Here is a 23,346-nt window from a genome sequence, read left to right as displayed (position 1 = left end):
TCGTTTCCAAGCAAGATGCACAAATGTGCAGAATTTGTAGGCAACCCTACGCGCACGAGATATGGGGGTGCTACTGCATGACAGGCTCTTTCCTGACCCTATCATGGATTTCTTTTAAGGTATGAACCGCTGCTGTGTCGCTAGTATTTCTGTTCCTCAAACAGGATAAAAATGCATTTTTTGGGTCGCATTTTACAATGGCAGGCCACTGAAGGGCCTGTTCCTGTGAAAGGTGCTGGGAGCTTGCAGAACACTGTTGGAGAGCGATTCTATTCAAGGTACTACCCATTTTGATGACAAAAATCGATCAATTGGTACAATTTGACCTATTTCGTCCAGTACTATTCGATCGATTTTTATAAATACCAAACATGTGTTGCTGGGGTGTCACCCGCTCCCCAAGTTCAGTATTTTTGAGTTAGGGGGTTGAAGGGTGTTCCCACTTCCTCAGAATTGGAGGCGGGGACAGAAAAAAAGAAAATAACGAAAAAGGGACCCTCCGCAGATTGCAATACGACCCATGTTAGAGGGACGGATCTGACAAAGCAGGGTTGCAGGGGAAGCGGCAGCGACCAAGCAGTTAAGTAGGGAAAGGGGTGGTGGTGAAAGGTACATTTTGGGTTGTTTGGCTGAAGTGCAAATCAATTTCCAGCGAAATGGACTATGGTCAATTCTGCCGCAAATAATTACACTTTGGTCAAACAACCCAGAACACCATTCAAGGCAGCTGGCCAGCGCACAATTTGCACTACAGCTCAAGCCTGTGCAAATGCGCCAGTCACCTTTGAGAATAAGGTGACCTGCTCATTTCCAAAAATGAGCGGTCTAAAAATAGCATATCCTCAGCTTTATTTTTAAATGCCCCATTTTTTGGGGATCTGGGTCAAAATCTAGATTTAAAAAAAAATAAAAAATGGTTACACTATGAGAGGGAAAGGAGAGAGAGAGGGAGAGTGATGAGTGAGATGTGAAGTGATAGACAAGAAAGCAGAGGGAGAGCAGTGGGCCAGAGGAGGAAGCGGTGCACAAGAGAGCAGAGGAAGCAGTGATGCGGTGGGCCTGAAATCTGAGAGCGAGCGGAGGTACAGGAAGTAGAGGGAGCGTGTGGTCAGTGAGCCAGAAAGCGGTTGTCCGGAAAGAGGCAGTGAGCTGCAGATTGGAAAAAAGGATGAGGGAAGAGTGCGATAGAATGGGAGAAAGGATGCAAGATGCAGAAGCAGCACAAAAGAATGAAGGACTGTATATTGCGGGAGGAATTGAGTGTAAAGTGCGAGTATGATTTGGAGTGTGGCAGGGGCTGGGCAGTGCAACTTGTGACTTGACAGTGTGACATAGCATGTCAGTATTTGTATGACCGAGTGAGAGGTTCAGGAATGCAAGTTGTGATGGGGAGTTGGCGAGAGGTGTGTGGGTGTTTGGAGAACATAGAAGGGGAATATTTTCAGCATTACAACTGATAATGATCAATTTAGTTAATACTATTAAATAGGCATGCACATTAAACCAAAAATGTAGCCAAATCCAACACTGTTCTGCCAAGCCATATACATCTGGGACTCCTATTAAATTAATAGGAAAGATACATAATAATGATACACTAGCTCTCTTGTAGCCTTGCACTCTGCCTATTTCCTGCAATGTGGCAATCTTACACCCTCCAGTTAATACAAAATGTCCTGCAAAAATGCCGGAATAAATAAAGGTTTGTGCTGCAACATTTGGCATTTCATGCCGCAAAATTTGCCATTTTATGCCGCAAAATCCGGGATGGTCTGTCTAATAACCTTTTTCTTTGACATACTTCCAAGTCTGGTTCTAAATGCAAACAGTGGTATATTAATGTCCACAGTGTCCTAGTTACTTAAGTCACCCGAGGGTGTAGGAAGTGTGTGCCATCCCAAAAGGGTACTTACCGATTTATAAATATTAAGAGTGTATTTTGGAGTGTATTTATGTGTTATTATATTGCCCTTCTGAAGACTTGCTCAAACTGACTGTTAAATAAATTAATAATCGTTTAATCACGAAACCTTGTGTGAGTTTATTAGAATACGTGTCACTGTGAATCTCTGTAGCTCCCCTACAGCTCACATTGACCCCTATTGAAAAAAGCCTGGCTGCTCAACATGCTACCAATCTGTGTAGTACAGACTTAAACCAAAGGTTGGGTTCCTATTGCCAGGAGGTCAGGGTTGTTGTAGTGCACCCAAGGGGTACTGCATACAATCTTGCCCAACAGCCTTCCTTGCTCTCGGTAGAGACCTGTCTTGGTTACCTTGCAGAGTTGCTGTAACTTTTCCCCTGTCAAGCCTCCCAGCTTGTGGCCCTTCAAGTGTTCCATTTTCTACATTTCTAAAAACATTGTGCAAGACTTTTTACCTACCTGCAAAGAAGATCTTCAGCTCACCTAGACATTGTGCAACTAACATTGGCTGTCCTGGCTCCCTGGGAGACAATTCTTACCTTCGACTCTGTGCTTTATCTGATTTAGAGAAACTAAGTGTGTTTTGAAGTGTTTTATACGTGTTACATATATTGCTCCCTTTTGAAAAAGGCTTATATAACTGACCGTGAAATAAATTAATAATTCATCAAGAAATCTTGTGTGTTCATTTGAATAATTGCTATTGTGAAACTCCGTCACAACATTACTGCTCACATTGACCCCTCTTGAGATAAGCCTGGCAGCATAGCCACACTACCAACCTGTGTAGTTCAGACTTATACCAAAGGTTGGGTCCCTATTGCCAGGAGGTCAATGTTATTGTAGTGCACCCAAAGGGTACTGCATACAATCTAGCCTCACACCTCACATCGCAAATTCACTTCCCACTCCCATCGCAACTTATCCCAGTCCTCAATACAAGCTGGTTTTATAGGAATCAATTTGGGGTGGGGGGCTAAAAATATTACATAATCCTTGTCTCCTCAATTGGATATTGTAGCAAACTCATATGCAACAGCAACATCCTAAGAATTCTATATCCATCTTGTTCCCGCTGTCCCAAATTCAATCTGCGTCTCAATGCCACAAAACTAAAAAGTTCTCAAACATCACCAATTCTCAGCAACCCTTTCGAAATCCAACTCCACCAACACAGAAGCCGTTCATCACTCTGTAGTGCTGGATTGCACCACAATGAAGCCTCATAATTTAACCACTAATCCTGTCCATTATCCACAAACCAAGACACCAGCGCCATACAGGTAGCCTCAGTAGATGGTAGAGTATTGCGTCCAGATGCCTGCTTATTCAAAGAATAAACCTTATTCAAGGAATATTTTTGTACAACCTCGCTCTCCAACTCCACCCAACCTGGCACAGGACCATCTTCAGACACAAAGTGATAGGTTGATTTCTTCAACATAAACCCCTTCTGATAATTCAGGATAACCAAATCCACCCTCATCAACACTGCGTGTCAACATAAACCTAGGAATTTTGGGCCTCTTCCTATTGCCCCATAAAACCCCCTGAAAGACTGTCAATCCTTTGCAAATTTTCCCTGTGAATCTCAAATGGTAGAGATAGCATAATAAAGTACTTTAGGAAGAAGTCATTTTTATTAAATTTACCTTGGCCCAAATATATAGCTGTAATCTCTCCCACCTCCCCACATCCTTCGCAATTACCTCAGCCTATCTAAATTGTATTCTACAATCTTATTCAAGCTACGTACGCTATAGATTCCTATATATTTCACTTGCTGATCTGACCATTTACAGTCCCATGAAGCAAAAGAATCCTACGTTGGAAAGTTTTGTCCCAGTTTATCTTGTGTCCAGAAATTCGTCCAACTTCCTGACGATCCCTCTTCAACAAACCACAACCTTCCCTTGGGTATCATCCGCATATGATGAAAGCATATGTTTAGGCAAGACTATATGCAGTACCCTGTGGGAGACTGCACCAGCCTTGTCCTCTTGGCAATAGTTAACCCAACCTTTGGTACAAGTCTGTACTACACAAGTTGGTAAAGTGACTGAGCAGACAGGCTCATCTCAAGAGAGGTCCATGTGAGCTGTAGGGTTGCGACAGAGTTTCACAGTGACAAGTATCCAAACACCTACACTCAAGGTTTCTTGATTAAACAATTATTTATTAATTTAACAGTCAGTTTAGATAAGTCTTCTTTAGAAGAGTGCAAATATTCCTCCCTCACTTTCCAAGCTACTAAACTCCTAGTCTCCTCACTCATCTTTTCCCGTCTTTTCTACTGCTCCACTCTTCTCTTCGGACATCCCTCTTCTCATCTTGCCCCTCTTAAATCCATTTACCACTTCTATTCGTACCCTTTGTCTCCTTACCCCCCGTGATTCTATCTCCTCTTCTCTCTCTCACCTTGGCTGGCTACCTTTCCACCTACAACTAAAATTCCACTTCCTCTGCCTGGTTTTCAAATCCCTCCATGGTCTTGCATCTCCTTATCTCTCCCCCCTTCTCTCCTCCTACTCCCCGCCCCTTGCTCCCTTCGTTCAGCTGACCACTTCCTTCTCACTGTACCCCCTTTCCCCTGCGCTTCTTCCCGGTTCCGCTCTTTCCATCTTCTGCTCCGCTGCACTGGAACTCTCTCCCCCTCCTAATCCGATCCTCCACCACCCTCACCTCATTTCGCACCTCCCTTAAATCCCTTCTTCTCCATCCCCCTCCGTTAAGCCCCCTCCTGCCCTCTCGTATCCCCCCCCGATTTCCCCTCTTCAATTCTTCTCTATCCCCCACCCCTTTACTCTCTCTCTCCCTTCTACACTTTTTCAATCCTTCTCCTGGTCCCCTCAACTCTCCAACTCTCACTCCACTTAGGTAATTGCTCTTTACACTGTTTTATGGAATGATTCAAGTTGTAATTATTTGCTCACACTGTTAATTTGTTGTTATTTCTGTGTATGTGTTGTTCCAATGTACAGCGCTTTGGTGCAAAGCACTCTATAAATAAATCAAATATGTTGCACTTAAATATACTTTAAAAAAAACAGTTTCAATAAATCAGTAGACACCCTTTTGGGATAGCACACAGACACTTCCTACACCCTGAGGTGACTTCAATAACTAGGACAGTGGAGATTGATATAGCACTGGTACATTTAGGGCCCACGGAGTTTGGTGTCAAAGGCAAAGGTTAGGGAAGAAACAATGATTAACAAGTTCCTCACACAGGTAAGCACTTTTGAACCCCCCAATGCAATGTAGATTAACCCTTTCCCCGCAATGAAAGTAAAGAATGTAGGACTTTCTGGAGGGACAGATCAAAATCACAAGGTCAGAGGTTAGAAGGATCTGTTAGGGAGCCAGGATAGCCAATATTACTTGAGCAGAGTCTATGGGAGCTGAAGTTCTTCTTGAAGGTAAGTAAAAAGTCTTGCACAATGTTAGAGAGTTTTTGTTGAAAAGAAAATCACTTACTGGGCCACAAGCTGGGAGGCTTGTGAAGGTAACAGCTGCAAGCAACTCTACAAAGGCAGCAAATGCAAGTCTCAACTGAAAGCAAACTATGCAGCAAGAGGTAAGTACCCCTTAGTTCACAATACCTTAGGTCTGAAGTAATTGGTTCCAGCTGGCTTCTTTTGTAGTATGGCAGATCCTGATGTTCCTGGGCCTCAGTCGTGGGAAGAGGGAGGACATCTGGGGACTCCTGCACTACGATTCAAAGGTCGGCAGCAGCAATGCACATGGTTCAGATCGCTGCACTTCGCCGTTTTAGCTTCTCGCCAATAGCACCACAGAGGTTCTTGGACCCCGTTCGGACTTCCCTTGCTTCTGGGGTCCAGCACTATGTTTAGGTGGCTCAGGCTTGGTCAGCCCTGCGTAGAGGGAGACCGGAGGATCTTCCTGGAGCTTGGGTCTGGCTTAAAAAGGAAGCACTCGATTCTGGTGTTCCTTTCCCTGGTAATCGGTTCCTGCAGCAGCAATGGAAGTACAGCCAGCTCCGAGAGGATGTCCAGATGAGTTTGTCTTGGGGTTGATTGATCCCACCAACCCAAAGGAAGAAAGTCATCTTTTGCAGGGCTTCTCTAGTCGGTGAATTTGATGCTTCAACAATGCAGCAGGGCTTCACCAGGCAAACCGATCCAGGAGTTGCAGCAAGCGTCTCTTCCAAGTTCTTCTTCAAATTCCTTTGTCCAGTGGTCGACTGCCTTCCAAGCAAAAGACCTCACCTTTTATGCAGGTTTCTCCCATTCATTCACAGCCTAGCTGTCACTTATACAGCAGGGTGGCTGTCCTCCAAGGAGAGCCAGCCAATCACCTTTGGGTGCTTTCCTGTAACCAAGGAAACTAAGCACAGGGGGTTTCGGGAACCTCCCTCACTTCCTGCTCTGCCAGGCACGCTGGAGCCAGAGGCAGGCTTCCCCAGTGAACCCCGACAGACAAAATGAACAAAGGGATCAAATCTGGTTTGGCGCGCAGAGTAAATCTCAAGAAGGACCTTTACAACAAGAATTGGCAGAAAAAAAAGACTGCTATTTTGACAAAATGGTCACCCATGGGTGCAATACTGCAGCTGAGGATTCAGTCTGTGGTAAAAACACAATGGAAGGAAAAAGTAAACCACTGCCACCAGCCATTAATTGTAGAAGTAAAAATGTTACATGAGAAGGTAGAACAAAGGGGATACTAAGTAATCCCTCCAGCACTCCATGTAAGTCAGTGTGTGCTGGGTCAACAAAGTTACAAAAGGGAAGTAAAGTCAATTTCACTTTACTGCTCTTGGAAACAGTAGTTTTTAAACCTTTGGTAAATTTAAAAGACTTCCCCCGTGCCACTGCTCTGAAGGTGCTGTGTGTCACAATGTAAAAAGATGATTCCTATGGAGTTGGTCAAAATCCAAAACCAAAAGAAACAAGAGTTCAAATCAAATAAAAATACATGAACGGGAAAAAGGTCTCTCACTCTCTCCAGGATAAAAATGTAAAGTCCTGATGTCCAGCAAAAGAGCTGGGGGTCTCCAAGGTAGGAAGAAATTATCACATTTCTGAGACTTCTCCCCAACACCATGTAATCCACCTTCGTCAGAGTGATTCAGAGTGATTACTTCCTGCAGTGTTGTCACTCTGAACTTTTATGGCTTGACAAATTTGTTCTCTGGGCACAAATCTAACACAGGGTGCACGGTAAGATTCTTTTTGGGTACAAGGAAGTATACTGAATAAATAACCTTGTTTACCCGATGAATGGGGACGACTTGTATAGCGCCCTTTTCTTGAAGGATCCACACCTCTTCCAGTAGAATCTGCAGGTGTGCTGGCAATCGGCGTCTGTCTTGGTGCATGGTATCGAGGTGGCCGGTGGAACGCTATACAATAACCATGGCCTATGGTCTTGAGCACCCACTGGTCTGAAGGGATTCCTTCCCATGTGTGGAGAAAGTATGTTAAATGTCCCCCAACCGGGGAGGCACGGGGAGGACCGGGACTGGCAAGTCATTTCTGAGCAGAGGCCTGCTGTTTCAGCTGCATCCAACATGTTCTTTAGAATGTTATGGGTGAACGGTTTCCCTTCCGAGACAACCGCCAGCAGGTGTGATCGTTCTGGTTCTAGAACTTCTTGGAGACCCACTTGAAGTAAGTTCCACTGTATGTCACTATAGCTTGCAAGAAGTGTAGTGTTATTAGCAATCCTCGTGGAATCTGCCGCTGCAGTGGTGATGCGTTTGCCTAGGGGGTACAGCTTTTTACAGTCCTCGTCAGGGGGCTGTTCTGTAGTGGACAATGGCACCCCGGCCCTCTTCCTGGCAGTAGTGACTGCATGGGAGTCCGGAGTGGCACGATACGATATATATGGCATTTATAACGCGCCTATACACAAGTGTTTCAAGGCGCAAAAAGGCAAGGGAGGGGAAACTGAGGGAAGACAGACAACGATCCTACTAGACCAGGTGGCACTGAGATTGCGCAAGTGCAGGGGAGGAGAGGTGGGAGGGAGGAAAAGTGGAGGGGGCAGTGCAGTACATAGGAAAACAGTCAAATACGACAAATAAGAGTGCGGCCAGTTGGTGGCAAGTGCAAGGGTAAGAGCAGACACCAGATGTCAAGTGCTAGTAGGAGCTGTTGGGATACAGAAACAGTCCCCGAGTGCAAGGGTTGCCAGGGGGGCATTGTAGGTGTGCAACTGGTGGTGAGGGGACCAGGGCCCAAGATCAGAGGGTAGCCAGGTAACCAGTGCAATTTCAGATTCAGCCAGGAGATCAGCAGGGGAGAGGAGGAGAGAAAGCAGAAGCAAAGAGAATGGTCTTGAGGTACTTCCGGAACCAGAGAGGCAGGGAGGCCCCAGCAGAAGAAAGATCTACCAACAACTTGCTGCTTGGAGAAGCGACTGACCCTGAAGGAGTTGGAGGCGGATGAGCGAAGAGCTCAAGAAGGAAGATATTTAGGAAGAGCGAGTTGAAGATCTTGAGGTCCCAGGCCCCAGAAGGCCTTGTGGACAATGCAGAGCGTTTTGAACTTCACCCTCGCCGCCACTGGGAGCCAGTGCAGAGATTTCAGTCCCAGAGAGAGATGATCCCTGGGCTTGAGGCCAAGGACAAGTCTTGCAGTCCTGTTTTGGATGAGTTGCAGAGGGTGGAGAGTAGAGTAGAGGCAGGCAGATTTAGAAAGAGGCTGTTGCAGTAGTCCAGCCTAGAGAGAACCAGAGCTCTGGAGACAGCTTCTGGGGGAATGAAAAAAAGGAAGAATACCTCCGAGGTGCAGCCGGTAGAGTGACTTCTTAGCGACTTCAGATGTGAGGAGAGAGAAAGTGTGGAGTCGAAGATGACCCTGAGGTTTTTAGCCTCACAGGTGGCAACAGGAAGAGGGCCAAGAGGCAGAGAGTGACAGGAAAGGAGGGAGCAGGTGTGCCGATGAGGAGAATCTCGGTCTTACTGGCATTAAGGCAGAGATCATTGGCAGCACACCACTCCTTGATATCCCCAGATGTATAATGGGTCAGAAGGGGAGGGGCGAAAAAACTTTGACCATAGGATTGACGGCCCTTGTTAATGAAGGGGACAGCAAAGAAGGTGTGATGCGCTTCTTGATGGAACTCAGCAGGGGTATAGAGTGACTTGCCGGTGGTTTCTCCTTCAAGATGTCCTCCACAAGGCAGTATCTTGTGCAACCTCCTGCGTGGCAATCGGGAAATGATCTGCAGCCCTTTTCAGGAATGCATTCAATGCCATTTGGTCATCAACAGGCAAAGCTTGTTTCTGCAGAGACGAGGAGGGAGGATCAAGATAAATGGCGTCTGGGTCAGGTGTATGAGTAGGGGAAAGCCATGGTGCTTCCTCACCAGGTCTGATGTTAGCTCCAATCTGGGCAAGGGTCAGGTGTGTCCTGCCCAAAAGGATTATCTTGTTGATCATAAAGATACTCGGACCTCTTCAGGTTATGAGAATTCCAAAACCTCTTCCTGTGGGGTTTGGGTAGAGAGTTTTTAAACTTTTGGGAAACTAGGGCAGGAATCCTCCACCCTAGGTCTTTTAGGGGTGAATAATGTCAGAGAAATCTACAAACTTTGACAGTTTGTTCATGCAACTCTCAAACCTCACTCTGGTCCATTGGGATGAATCAGAGGGGTCAGGAGGAGAAAAGTATATTCAGGAGAAAAGGGATTCTCAGAAGGAAGGGCCTTATCAGACAGCCTGAGAGAGGGGCTGGGAGCCTTCTGAATACTCCTCTCAACGAGAGGATGAGCTTTTCGGCTTATTCGCCGGCAAGATGATGTTTGCGAGACTCTCGCATAGCTCCGGCGGATTAGGGAAAGATTAACATGCTTGTATGTGGCATCAATGTTTTTGGGACCGCTGAAACCTTAGGTGTTGACACGCTCTTATGCGGTACGCCGACGCTACATCAATGCTCGTGTCTTAACAGAGGCACCCTTATGTTGGAATGCCCAGATGCATGCCGCGACGACGGATGTAGGGAAGGCGGCCAATCGCGAGGATGCGTAGGCACTGTCGAACCCTTCGGCAGGTCGGTTGATGCCTGTTGCTTCCTCGACATATCCGTCGAGGGGGTCTGTGGGGTTGTATGTTTCTCTTTGTGGTGCGGGTGTGCCCCTTTCGCCAAGGTGTGATCTCCCATAGCATTACCGGCGGCATGCCCGTCAGGGTCGGGCACGGGCAACTGGGAACCGGGCGGTTCTGCAGAAAGGTCTATGGCCTCCACATCGGAGCCATGGCTGCCGCTAGAATCCTTATCACTTGCAGCGCATGCGCCAACGGAGGAACAACTCTCGGCCTGCTGCATGGCGTACCGCCCACCGATCTTTTAGCATCTTCGAACAAAAAGTTGGCAAGACTTGCAGGATCGCTCGTCGTGAACACGAGGCAGACACTGGTTACACTTTCGGTGGGTGTCCTTCCAAGGATACTAGGACGGACAGAACTTAAATGGAGTCCTCTCCATAGTAGAGGTAAAGGGCGGCAGCCAGATAAGAAGGGAAAAGAGGGGAAAGGGAAATGCATTCTTAAAGAATCAAACCCTGGGTCCCTACTGTATAGGCCTGGCCATAGGTCCAAGGCCACGCGGTCGACGTCGTCAATCGAAGCACCAGTCGCCGAAAGTCAGATGTCTCCGGCGCAGGGATCACAGTAGCCGGGACAAGACTAAAATGACCAAAGGTCGCGGGACAAGAAGTTATACATTTCTGTAATATATCTTTTATGAGCTGCACATAAGGCGACCAGCTAAAAAAAAGTATCTGAGGGACCTCGACCAGTAAGGGATTTTGGGTACACTACACGTCATGTCAGGGATAGTGTTTCAGACATGCCTATGTCAACGTCCCCTTTCGATTATTGAAAGAAAGATGTAATACTCTGCGATTACCACTAGATATCGGACTATACAGCATGTGATTCTAAGCAGATTAACAAGCATCAGAAATTAGTACTTTTATATTCTGGGGGCATTCCCTTATAGTGTATTTACCAAAGCGGTTTACTGAACCATTAAAACGGCCATCTTTGTGAAACGTTGCCTTGAATGCTCAGTCCTACTACTTGGAGACTGGGGAAACTCCCTTCAAGCCAAGTAAATAGGTTTATAGATTTGGGCACAAAATTCCTCAACAATTGGCCTACACATTGTGCCCTATTCTTAACACTAGACCTATTTTTAACATAGGGTTTTCTTCCCAATCGTATTAGAGACTGACCGGAGATTGCTTATGATAATGATGGGAGGGTCACAACTGCAAAACGCTCAAAGACTCTCAGAAAAGAACAAGTTACTTACCCCATGTAATGATCTTTCAACTGGATGTTCCTCCAATGTATTCCTCATTTTTGATATCCCCAATATCCAGCTTCAGCTGCTTCAGAAACATGATCAGCAAAAGGGGCTGTGCGTCGATGCAGTCGACCTAATGTCCACCGAGGGCCTACATCTCAAGGATTATGTCATCGAAGGCATTTATAGCACGCGCAGTGCCAGTTTGCTTCAGTTCTGTTTTTTCGTGTCATTCTCATGTAGAACTACCTGCATAAAAGCAGATTTGACCATAATACACTCTGAGTTCAAGCTGCAATAAACATGGGAAATTCTACTGAGGGGTAGGTTGGGAGGGTGATGAGGAATTTGTGGGAGGAACATCCCGTCGAAAGACCGTTACCAGGGGTAAGTAACTTGTTCTTAAAATGGATTGTGTCCTCCCACATATTCCTCATCTTTGATCCCAAAGCTGTGCGTTTTGGTGGAGGGAGTAAGAATTTTGCGATCTATGGTTTCCATGAACAGAAGGTTTCCATCCTGGCTTAAGGCAGAATAAGACAGTAATGCTTAGCAAACGTATGCATTGTAGACCAAGTTACTGACTTGCCCATATTAATAGGAACACCTCTTTGCAGAGCAGACGAAGTAGCCAAGCCCCTTGTGGAATGGGTTCTCAAGCCTTCTGGGGGATCATTGACCGCCAGCCTGTAGCATTTGGAAATCGCTAGAATAATCCATCTGGATAAGGTCTGCTTTGTTACAGCCTGTCACAGTCTATGATCGTATCACCTATCAATAGTTGGTCATTCAGATGAAGTTTTGACAGCCTTGAAATGTAGAAGCTCAGAGCCCTGCGTGGATCGAACCTGTGCAACCTCTCCTCCTTGCCAGGATGAGGTGGAGGATAGAAAGTGGCTAACACCATCGTTAGTCCTAAATTAAAGTCTGAAATGACTTTAGGTAGAAATGAAGGCTTGACCCTCATGACAACCATGTCCTTATGAAATACTGTAAACTGTGGTTTAGAGGATAGTGCCCGCAACTCACTCACTCTACAGGCTGATGTTAGTGCAACCAACAAGATGGTCTTGAAAATTAGTAACCTTAAGGGACATGAATGGAGTGGTTCAAGTGATGCACACAAGACATGACACCAGATTAAGGTCCCAAACGGGAACCTGAAAGGTAGATGGAGGGAACACGAGTCCCTTCAGATATTGTATCACCAAAAGGTATCTTAAAATATGAAGTTTCCTCAGATGAGCGCTTGACGATGGAAAGCGCTGCTAAATAACCTTTAATGGTCCCAACCTGGAGCCCCAGTTTGGCCAAGTACAGCAGAAAGGAGAACGCCTGTAGTGTTTTACAAAGGGTCCACATCCTTGTTCCTGCACCAGCTGCAGCATTTGTTCCAACAGCAGCGGTACAAAGACTTCGTTGCTGGCTTGATGCAAAATCTCCATTACATCATCTGGGAGGTCCCAATACTTGTACCTCAGCCTCTCAGAAACCATGCGTGAAGGCAGAGTGTCTCGACCTCTGGATGGAGAGCCAGACTATCCTCTCACGAGAGAAGGTACTCTTTGTGGAAGACGTATTGGAGGGCAAATCGACATGTCCAGAAAGTCCAGGTACCACGTCCTCCTGGCCCAATCCGGAGCAATTAATATCATGGATTACCTGAACTGTCTCAACCTTCTGAGAATATGAGGAATGACGGGGACTGGAGGAAAAACATACAGAAGTGGAATCTTCCAGTCCACCACAAACACATCTTCTAGAGCTCCTCTTGGGTGAAATTCCCTGGAGCAGTATAGTTTGCACTTGCTGTTGACACTGGTCGCGAACAGATCCACTTGAGGGGTTCCCAAAAGGGTGAAGATCTCTTGAAGGACTTCCAGAGCCACTCTTGGTAGACTGCTCTGCCTGCTTAGAGCATCCGCCGCCGTGTTCTTGTCTCTGGCAAGGTGAACTGCTGACAGAGCGATTACTTCTTGTATTGCCCAGAACCAGAGCTGCATTGCTTCTCCGCACAGTGCCAGTGACCCTACTTCTCCTCCACGTATGACCTCCTTTCCAACTCTTAGAATATTCAGGAAGCCGTCTTTCTTCTCCCTTCGGGAACATGCTCAGCTGCCGTAGAAATGCAGTCCCATAGAGTGTATGTGAACTTTGCCAAGGCACGAGTGGCGTTGGCTGATTTAAGAGGCATGCTTCCAGCAGAAAATACTTTTATCGACCAGGCATTTACCGTTTATCATCCCGATCCAGTGGATTGGTCAGATAAGCTGCCTGTTTAGAGGTAGTGGTTGCTGCCTGCACCACCGGACTTTCTGGGGTAGGGGGTTTTCGACAAGTAGCTGGGGCCATTACTTGGACAGTATTTCCATGTCAGGTTTTTACTTACTGCTGGACGGGACTTCGGTGTTTCCCAATTGGCACTTACTCTCTGCTGAAGAACAATATGAAAGGGTAAGATAGAGATATCCTGGATAAAGGGATTCTAAGTTCATCCTTTTTGAAAGGAAGGGCAGGTCTGCTCTATCCCAGGTAATCCACCACCTCGGTCATCAACTGCCTGTAAGAGGCATCAGCATGCTCATCTGACCCAGGCTTTCAAAAATCCAATTCCGGTGAAGTCCACTCCACTGGCTGTCTGTAAATTCTCATGCAGGTTATCAGGGACATTTGGTGTGCCATACTGCAAACCAAAGGATGCATCATTATCAGACGGCTCATTGTGCTCATAAATAGGAGGTCAGAGATTTAAAGAAATCCTTCCTTGGTAAAGGAGTGAAGGCTTTTTGTATCTCAGGTAAAGCCGTCAAAGGCTTTCGAGCCAGATGCCAGAGTAGCTGTCGATGTCTTCGATGAAGACGTTTTACATCAATGGCACTAGAGGCTTCGATGGTGCTGCAGGCGTCGACTACCTCGACTCGTCTTTCGCATTAGGGCTCGAAGGATCCCTCAATGATTTCTCATCGTGTCGAGGCCTTGACGGCTCTCGATGGGAATCTGGTCTTCGTCCCAGGCTCGAGGGCGCACCGGATTTGGCTCAAGCCCTTTCCTTACTAGCTTCAGAAGGCGCGGTAGGAGCGTGGCCTGCCCGCTTTGGGGGTTTCTGGCTCTCGAATATCTTAAGCATTTCTTGCCTGAATGCTTCCCATTCGGCTGGCGTGGAGGACTTAGTGGGAGAGGATATCATCATCTCGGGAGGAGTCGGTCAAGGATGTCGATTTATGATGCCTCTTTGACGACAAGTTGTGGGAGCCATTCCTTGACCTGGACCTTTTTGCCTTCTTTCGTCGAGGAGAGCCGCCTATTGCTTGGTCAGAAGACACCGATTTCTTAGGGAATCTACCTACTGTCAATTTCCCCTTACGCTCCTTCAGAGCTTTTCCAGTTATCGATTGACACTTTGAACAGGCCGAGGTCTTGGGCTATACACCTAGACACCACAAGCATACTCGATGCGGATCGGTCAGCGACATCTTGGCAACGCAGTAAACCCGGTCTTCGGGGTAGTGGGTGTCGAAAGACATTTTAGGATATTTCGCAAGGAACTTTCTGAAGCGCGCCATAGTTCTCGAAGCGTAAGCTTACTCAGAACAACAGAATTGAAGCAAACCGTGTTAAACAGAAATCATATTATGCCTCCTTTTGATTTATAGTGGCCTAAGCATAGTCGCTCCATGGGGAAAACCGCGTTGCAAAGTTCTGTATTAGAATTGACTTCAAGCGCCATCTTGGAAAAAGTCCTCCATCTTGGTTCTAACTTCTGCTCACTCTTCAGTAATGATAAGCTATGTTTTCAGCTGCTAGAACAGAATCGACCTTTGAGCCTTTGTCAACACTAGGGCTGGCAGAGCAGACTATTTGTCCTGTGCAAACAAGACCTTGTAGTCAGAACAAACTCTCATTCAAAGTGTTATCTATGTCTACAAAACTCATCCTCCTACAAACAGTGTTACACAATTAATGCAAACTAATGCTGTGTTTTTGAAGGAATCCCGTGTACATTTCTGGAAATAGAATTTACTTTAGAAAGCTAAAGATCCACACAGCTGATGACAACAAAGTTTGTCAGTATATTTAAGGAACCTTGGAGCTAAAGCGAACTCCAATTTAAAGTGGTTTCTGTATCAATAGCCTCAGCCATATTCAAACATAAGAACTGAATGTTAGACAAACTAGAACTGTGTACCTTAACAATAAGCTATTGAATTTGTTTCTTGAAACTAGGATCAGCCTAAGCTGGATAACCAACTTGACCAGACAGAACAAAGTTGTAACCATTGTATTTTGAAGACTGGAAAACACTTGAAGTATGTAAAGACAAAATTGTTGCATTTTCCATGTGGACTGGGCACAAACCCAAATTTGTAACCTATTAGTTTGGAGATGGGCTGAGCTATGACCAGGACTGTGTATAAATACTGCATGTTTTGTGATGACCAGGACTCACTCCCCTCACAGTGGTTCTGGCACACACTGCGAGGTGCTGGGAGCCAGATAGCTATCTGCTTTGATATTTGAATCTGTACAGAATAAATCTTTGACTTTGTGACTGGTGGATCTAATTTTTGGTGGTACCAAGCCTCGATATTTGCTTGATCTTACAACAGGCTATGCACGTGCTATATATGCCTTCGATGACATCCTCGAGATAGAGGCCTTCAAAGGACATTGAGTCGACTGCATCAACGCACAGCACCCTCTGCCGAATTTCTTTTCTGAAGCTGGATATTAGACTTATCAAAGATGAGGAATACGTGGGAAGAAACAATCCAATCTAAGTTTGCTTACCAAACCACACAAATCTCTGGTGTGCACAAAACTGAGAAAAACGCGTAATGGGGAAACATGGATGAGTACACAGACTAGACTAGCCTACGCCCAACAGCTCAAAGCCTACAGTGCCGAAATACACAAGACCCAAAAAATAATTACTGGAATAGAATCACCAATACCCCGAACACCTGTAGGGAACTCCATTAGATTATCTACGAATGAAAGGCCCCTTTATGCATCGCCTCAACCCCTCCCTCACCAAATCCCGCTAACTCTCCCTCAGGCCACTTCTCATTAAAGCCCTGTAAAGAAATCTCGCCATCGACAGTAAAATAGCATTGTTCGTGCTCCAACTCGCAGCATCCATGACCGGGTTCCCAGACCCGATCTCGGCTTGCTCGCTCTCATCTTCCTTGCTCTTCCATCTCCCACCCTGAATCTCTAAAGCTACTAGCTAAGAGCCGCACTACAGGATCTCCTGGAAACCAGTGTTCTCCTACTCTTCTAAAAGAAATCCTATCCACAGCCTGTGCCAGCAACATTGCAAGATTTGTTATTAACTCAGCTCAAGTACTTTCCCAACAGAATTAAAGACCACCTTTTTTCACCATTTCTTTGTGGAAAGGTCCTTCTTGAGATTTACTCTGCGCGCCAACCCAGGTTTGGTCCCATGGTTCACTTTTCCTTTGGCGGGATTCATGAGTGAAGCCCGCCTCTTGCTCCAGGGTGTCTATGGTGGGCAGAAGTTAGGGAGGTACCAGAATCTCCCTGTGCTTAGTCTCCTAGGAGACCCAAATGCACTCTGTAGTGATAGGCCGGCTGACTGTCCGGCAAGGACAGCCACCCTGCTGGGTGACTGACAGCTGGGCTGGTTTGAATGGGAGAGAACTGAATAAAAGGCAAGTCTCTTGGCTTGGAAGGCAGAGTCGACCACTGGACGAAGGAACCAAAGAAGAACTTTAAGTCGCCTGCTGCAACTCCTGGACTGTTGGTTTTCCCGGTGAAGCCCTGCTGCTGTGCTGAAACTCTGTATTCGTATTGACAGAGAAGGCCCTGCAAGGACGACTTCTCCCCTTGAGTTGGTGGGACCAATCAACTCCAATGTAAGCCACCTGAACATCCTTCTTGGAGCTGGTTGAATTTCCACAGAGTTGCTGCTGGAAACCGTATAGCCAGAGAGAGGAACACCAGATTCTGTGGGTTGCTTTTAAGCTGGCCTAGAGAGCTCCAGGAAGATCCTCTGGAATTCCAGGAAGCAGGACTGACCGAGCCTGAGCCCCCTCAGAGTGCGGGACCCCAGAAGCAAGGAGAGCCAATCTCGACAGCCAGGAACCACAGTGTTGCTATTTGCGGTAGACGCGAGGAGCTGAAACACCAAACAGCCACTGATTTGATTGCCGGTTGCGAGCGGTGACCGTCACATTGCAGTGCATGAGTCCCCAGAAGTCCTCCCCCTCTTGTCCTCATGACGGAGGCCCAGGAACAGTGAGATCTGCAGAGCTGCTCAGGAACAAAAGTCATCTGCTGCACTTGTTCTTCAATACAAAAAGGTACTGTAGAAAGTCTGAGAGAACTACTTCTTGCTGTAGAGTTGCTTGTATCTTCTACTACTCACAAGTCTAAACAGCTTGTGGGTCAACATTTGATATTTCCTTTCTTCAAAGACTTCTAAAACATTGTGCAAATACTTTTTCTGCTTGCCTACCAGAGGTGCTTCATCCTACATAAGACTTTTGCCCATTGACTTTGGCTTAGCCTATTATACTGTAGGACTGCTTAGGGGGTCCAAACGCATTTGCCTGCTTGAGAATATTGGTGGTCTCTTGTTTGTTCTAATCACCTTTTCCTTTTAGCAACTTCTAAGAGTGTTCTAAACGCCAACAGTAAAATATTCATGCCCCCAGCACCCTAGCTATTGAAGTCCCCTCAGGGTGTGGCTTGTGCCTGTGGGCCATCCCAAAGGGTCTTTTCAGATTTAGAAACTAAGTGTGCATAGTATTGAAGTGTATTTGTGTCATGATGCCTACCCCCGGGCATCCGGACCCAGCCCAGCAGCGGCGGGAGCAGGCATCCAGACATTTATTGAGACCCCAGCAACCCCGGCTGGGGGCTATCTGGGTTCAGTCCTGGCGCCATAGGCGCCAGGCTCATAGACATTACTTACCTCCTGCAGTCCATGCTGCAAATGAATCAAAGCCCACGTGAGGCCTGGATGGGACTATTTTATTACAGGGACAATTTTTTACTCTGGGGTGGTTCTGGGGAACTTCTTACCTGGGACTACTTTGCAGGCTATTTAAACCACGCCCGAACAGCAGCCCATGCTTCGCGTTATTCTGCACTTCAGCAGCGTGACGCTCACCGCGCCTGCAGCATCCAGTCCTCTGCCACGCTCACCTCGAACCTGGACACCATCCTAGAAGAAAGAGAAAGAAGAACAAGAACTTACCTTTTAATCTTCATCTGTTCCCGAATTCGCTGCACTTCAGAATTGGCAAAGACACGTCAGAAATAAAAGCATTGCATCGCTAGCAGGCGCGCCGCACCATACTTACCAGTCTGCATCTCCCACGGTTCAGCGCTGCAGCCATCATTTCATCACTGCATCTGTGGAACCTGGAAGGGACAAAGAGAACAAGGTGAGCTGGGTGCTAACAAAGAATCAAAGCAACCATATTATACTCTGAGTTACTGCTCCCCTAGGCATCTTTCATCGGCGTTCCACCTCTTTAACGCCGCACCTGTGGGAGGAAAGAACACTTGTTAAAGACATTTATTTCGCTTTTACCGGACAACGCTGGGTAATACAGACTCTTACCCACGCGCTACCTGCAGCACTTCAGGTGAACTCTTTTCGGATTAAGCTGCAATACAAAAGGGATAAAAACGGGTGAATAACAGAATTGAACTCTATAGACATACTTACGGCTCCTTGCCATTTACCACGGAGTCCAACACGTCTGGAACTCACCCAAAATCTTCAAACCAGTGAAGCAACTGGGATTCTACGCACCCCTGCGCTCGGTGCAGGATGAAGAGCTCATCATTTCAAACAATAAGGTGAGACAACAAAAGGGGAATATCGGGGTGCTTAGAGGGAACGAATTAAATGAGTGCTTCCTTGCATCCACTGGGTGGCTAATTCCCCTCCTCATGCTTTTAGGAAACTACTTTTACGAATCAAGCAGACGAATCTAGGAAGGCCGGTCCAGTCAGCCGTCTCTGCACTATGAATAACGCTGGTGGAGACCTTAGCAGTCCAGTTCCGATCAACACCCCCGTGGGAATCAGGTGAGCGTTACAATTTGTGTGTTCCCATTATATTGCTCCCTTCTGACTGATAAATTAATAATTGTTTATTCAAGAAACCTTGTGTGTAAGTTCATTTGAACACTGGTCACTCTGAATCTCTAACTCCCCTACAGCTCACATTGACCCCTCTTGAGATAAGCCTGGCTGCTCAACACTTCCAAAACGGTGTAATATAAGCTTATACCAAAGGTTGGGTTTCCCATTACCTGTAGTCAGGGTTGTTGTAGTGTTTCCAAAGGGTACTGCATACAATCTTGCCTAACAAAGCCCACCCTCGACTCCCTTCTACCGACCAACTATAGACCTATCTCAAACAAATTCATAGCTAAACGAATCAACCAAACAGCCTACACCCAGCTATGCCTTTTCACAGAAGCAAACCTCAACCCCTCCCAATGCGGCTTCAAAAACCTATGAGGAACTGAATCGTGTCTATTCTCCGCCTGAGAGGATCCTCAGATGCGGAAGGTTGTACTGCACTACACCATTTACCACCACACCCTCATGTACAGAATCCACGCTCCCAGCATCAGAGATGCAGCTATGAAGTGGATTGTCCTCCTCCCTCGCCAACAGATCCCAAATACACATGTCTTCTCCTCGACTACTTTCCCCGTCACACACAGAATGCCACAGGGCACCTCTCTCTTTCCCTCTGCTCTTTAACCTCTACATGAGCCCCCGTCTCCACACTCATTCGCATACGTAGCCCGTCCAGCTATAACTACGCACATGACACCCAAATCATCTTCAAGATCCCAAAGGGCCCTTCCTCCACCTCCCCCAACCTTGCATCATGCCTCACAGAAATGGACCACTGGATGACTGCTAACCACCTTCTTCTCAACACTGAAAAAACTGATCTGTTGGAAGATGACCCTTGGACTCAGACCTGGCACTATCACTTCACATCAACTAAGTGATCAAAACCTGCTGCCTACACTTACGCATTCTCTGACGCATCGTCCACTACCGGACCTTCCCACACAGTTGTCGTAATCGTTGCTAAAGTCCTCTTACGCTTATACTATGCCAATTCCCTCTACCTAGCGGACCCCTGAAAACTCCAATGGATACAAAGCACTACAGAAAGGCTCCTTCTTGCACTAGGCCCAAGAGACCACATCACACCTGTCCTTCACTTGCAGACCGGGCGGCAATCCACCTCCAAGGCAATGAGCATCACCCAGCAAGCACTGCACAACACTGGACCAGAGTATCTGCAACACAAACTCACACCCTACAGGCCGACTGGAAACCTGAGATCAGGCACAGCTCTGCTAGTCATCAAAGTTGCAAAATCAACCATAATAAGTGGGGGCAGGGGAGGTCGTTCTCCCTCCATGCACCCACAATCTGGAACTCACATCCACAGCATCAAGGATCACATTGCTTTCCAAAAGGCTGACAAGACCTGCCTCTGCCTTCCTGCATGCTGACTGGCAAAGACTGCCTCCTGGGTGGACTATCACCCGCCCAGACAGGAAGGTGAGGGGGCACCAGAGGAGTCACCTGAGGAAACAAGGCGATATATAGACCACACTGAAAGGATTCTAGTAAATCTGTATGATATTATCTGCATAACCTTATGGTAACCAGATATCAGCCTTGATCACCAGTATGTAGAGCACTCATTACTTTGGAACATAGGTGTATCCTTCCCGGGCACACCAACCCACCTGCATACATCCGCAACATTCACTACTCTACTTCACAACACACATCACCACTACCAATAGAAGGCTAATTTGGTCCAGCAGTGCACATAATCAGTTTCCTTGACTCGCCTACTCTCCTGATAGTCTATCACAGCACTCATCCACTATCCAGATCACCATGGTTAGCTATCAGGGACCTAATCACCCCTACCTACCTTAGTACTGGCTAGAAGGCACACACGCATTACAGAATCCTCCTTCAAATCTCACTTCACGGATTTCGTTCCTCCAAGGGTGTCCCTCCCCCTCTGCACTTTGTGGCCATAAGAATGGCAGTAGGCCCTATACAAATGCAATATAACATAAGATAACTAGATTTGTTGTAGCAATGTGGGTCATCTGGGAGTGTGCTGTCTGGAAATTAATTACAGCACACATCTTAACTGGCCTGCTTCTTGAGTGCAGTATTGTTATCCTCTGACTGCAGATCGCCTTCCTTGTCTCCTAAAGTTCATTGCATCATATGCCTGCCAGTAATGATGTAGCCGTTTCCCTTGCCACTGGGAATACTAAGGACTTATACTAGTTCCAGATCCAGGTTCGATATAGGGAAAAATGAGGCTACAAGGGATGATCCACAGGATTTGAAGCAGCGACCAAATTATAAACCAGCAGCCACAGATTGAGGCCAAAAAAAGGTATAAGGATGTGGTAAAGGCTACAGCGTCATGAAGGATTGGACTACGGTTTGAAGGTGGAGTGCAAGGTTGCCAAGTATGTTTTTTCAGGGTGCGGTTTTGGCTACACAGCCAAGGGCAGAAATGAAGCCTCTGGGCACAGAAGAAATATTGAAGCAACTCAGACCATGTCATCCACAGCAGCAAGATATCACAATGGCACAGCACAATAATACTTTCTACAGTGCCATGGCTGCTTTTAAAAACACTTTCAAGGATCTAGCCGCCCAGGTCTTTTTGTAGCAAAGCAGGTTCTTTGGTGTCTGGAGAGCAACTTCCTGGCAATTGAGTGATTAACAATCATGTCAGGAAAGATGACAAGATAAATAGCACTATGTTAAGTACAAGTACCACAAGAGGGAAATAACGTCTGCTTGAAGAAAACACAAATTCACCTTCACTGAACCGTGAAGCCAAATATAAACATTCCCAATTATCACATACAATGCTGCAGCACAATCTTATGTGTGTTCACCCCAGATTAAAAGGCACAATAATAGGAGTTCCTAACCACAACTTCAGCATGTGCCTTGGTCCCACAGTGAAATAATTACATCTGAAGAACAAAAGGAATCTTACTTCTCGATGTATGCACAGTAGCCAATCGCCGATAAAGGGTCTTTTGCTTGGGGTCTGGGTGGAAGCCACTCTTTGTCAAGTAAACATGGATGTATATCGAGCCATTATGCTGTACGCTCTGAAAAAGAGATGAAACCAAAGAAAGGGCTGATGTTAAATGGACAAACTCCAAGGAAACCCTCGTATGGGTTTTTGGTACACAGGCAGGTCTCCTCATTCCTCAACTATTGCAGTTAGATATGGTGTGAAACTGCTCCTAGTCACTGCACAACTTAACTGAAAACTATAATTCTGATCTGCGCATAGAAACTGGGCACACTACCACAATGTTCATACTTACTAACATTTTACAAAAAGGGCTCTACTGAGGGTTTAAGGCTAACAGGTTATTCTTGACTCTCATAGTTGGCAAAACAGTAAAGTCTTCAATTTCAGGAAGTGAAGAACGGTGGTATTAAGGTACAGTTTACAGTTGCATAAGCACACAATTAGGGGATGTCCACAATACACTACGAAGCTATGCCTAAAAGAAATATGTACACAGACATTAGGAACTCAAAATTATAAGCAGGGCATTAGGAAAAAAAAGTTGCCCAAAGGACAAAAAACAGCAATCAAAACAAGTATCTACAAGTTTTTACAGGTAAGACTTCTCAATATCTAATAGCTTATCTGTTTAAGAGCTTGCCCATAAAAAAGAAATAGGACAAAATCTATAGGCAGTTGCTTGTTATGTTATAGAACAGTCTACAGTTGCCAACACAAAGAATTGCAGCAATACAAATTAGGGACCCTACAAAAGTTCTCCAGACCATGAATCAACAGCGGCCTGGAATACTGCACCGATTATTACAAAATTCGAATTCAGACACCTATGGTTAGTGTTCCCAGTAGAAAGTTCTGTGGGCTTCATCACTGCTGGTCTCAAGTGCCTGCTCTTTCGTGGGGCATCCTACATCCTTTCATGTACTAAGTCCACACTAGAGCATCACAGCCATGACCGGGCACATTATTGTGGTATCTTGCTGCTGTGGATGACTGGCTGTCCATCTTGAAGATATTCATGTGAGCCAGCTGACCTC

General features: G+C 46.3%; 1 protein-coding gene across 1 annotated transcript in view; it reads right to left on the bottom strand.

Annotated features, from left to right (window-relative positions):
* CLPTM1 (CLPTM1 regulator of GABA type A receptor forward trafficking) overlaps positions 1–23,346 on the bottom strand; it is a 667,007-nt gene that overhangs the window by 439,804 nt on the left and 203,857 nt on the right. Inside the window, exon 5 of the mRNA XM_069644626.1 lies at positions 22,265–22,382. Coding sequence (XP_069500727.1) covers positions 22,265–22,382 — 118 coding nt within the window. The remainder of the gene's footprint in view (positions 1–22,264; positions 22,383–23,346) is intronic.

This window comes from Ambystoma mexicanum, chromosome 2p, assembly GCF_040938575.1.
Source record: "Ambystoma mexicanum isolate Mex_15411 chromosome 2p, UKY_AmexF1_1, whole genome shotgun sequence".
Classification (NCBI taxonomy): Eukaryota; Metazoa; Chordata; class Amphibia; order Caudata; family Ambystomatidae; genus Ambystoma; species Ambystoma mexicanum.
Note: the sequence above shows the minus strand (reverse complement) of the source record. Positions and strands in the feature narration are given on the sequence as shown.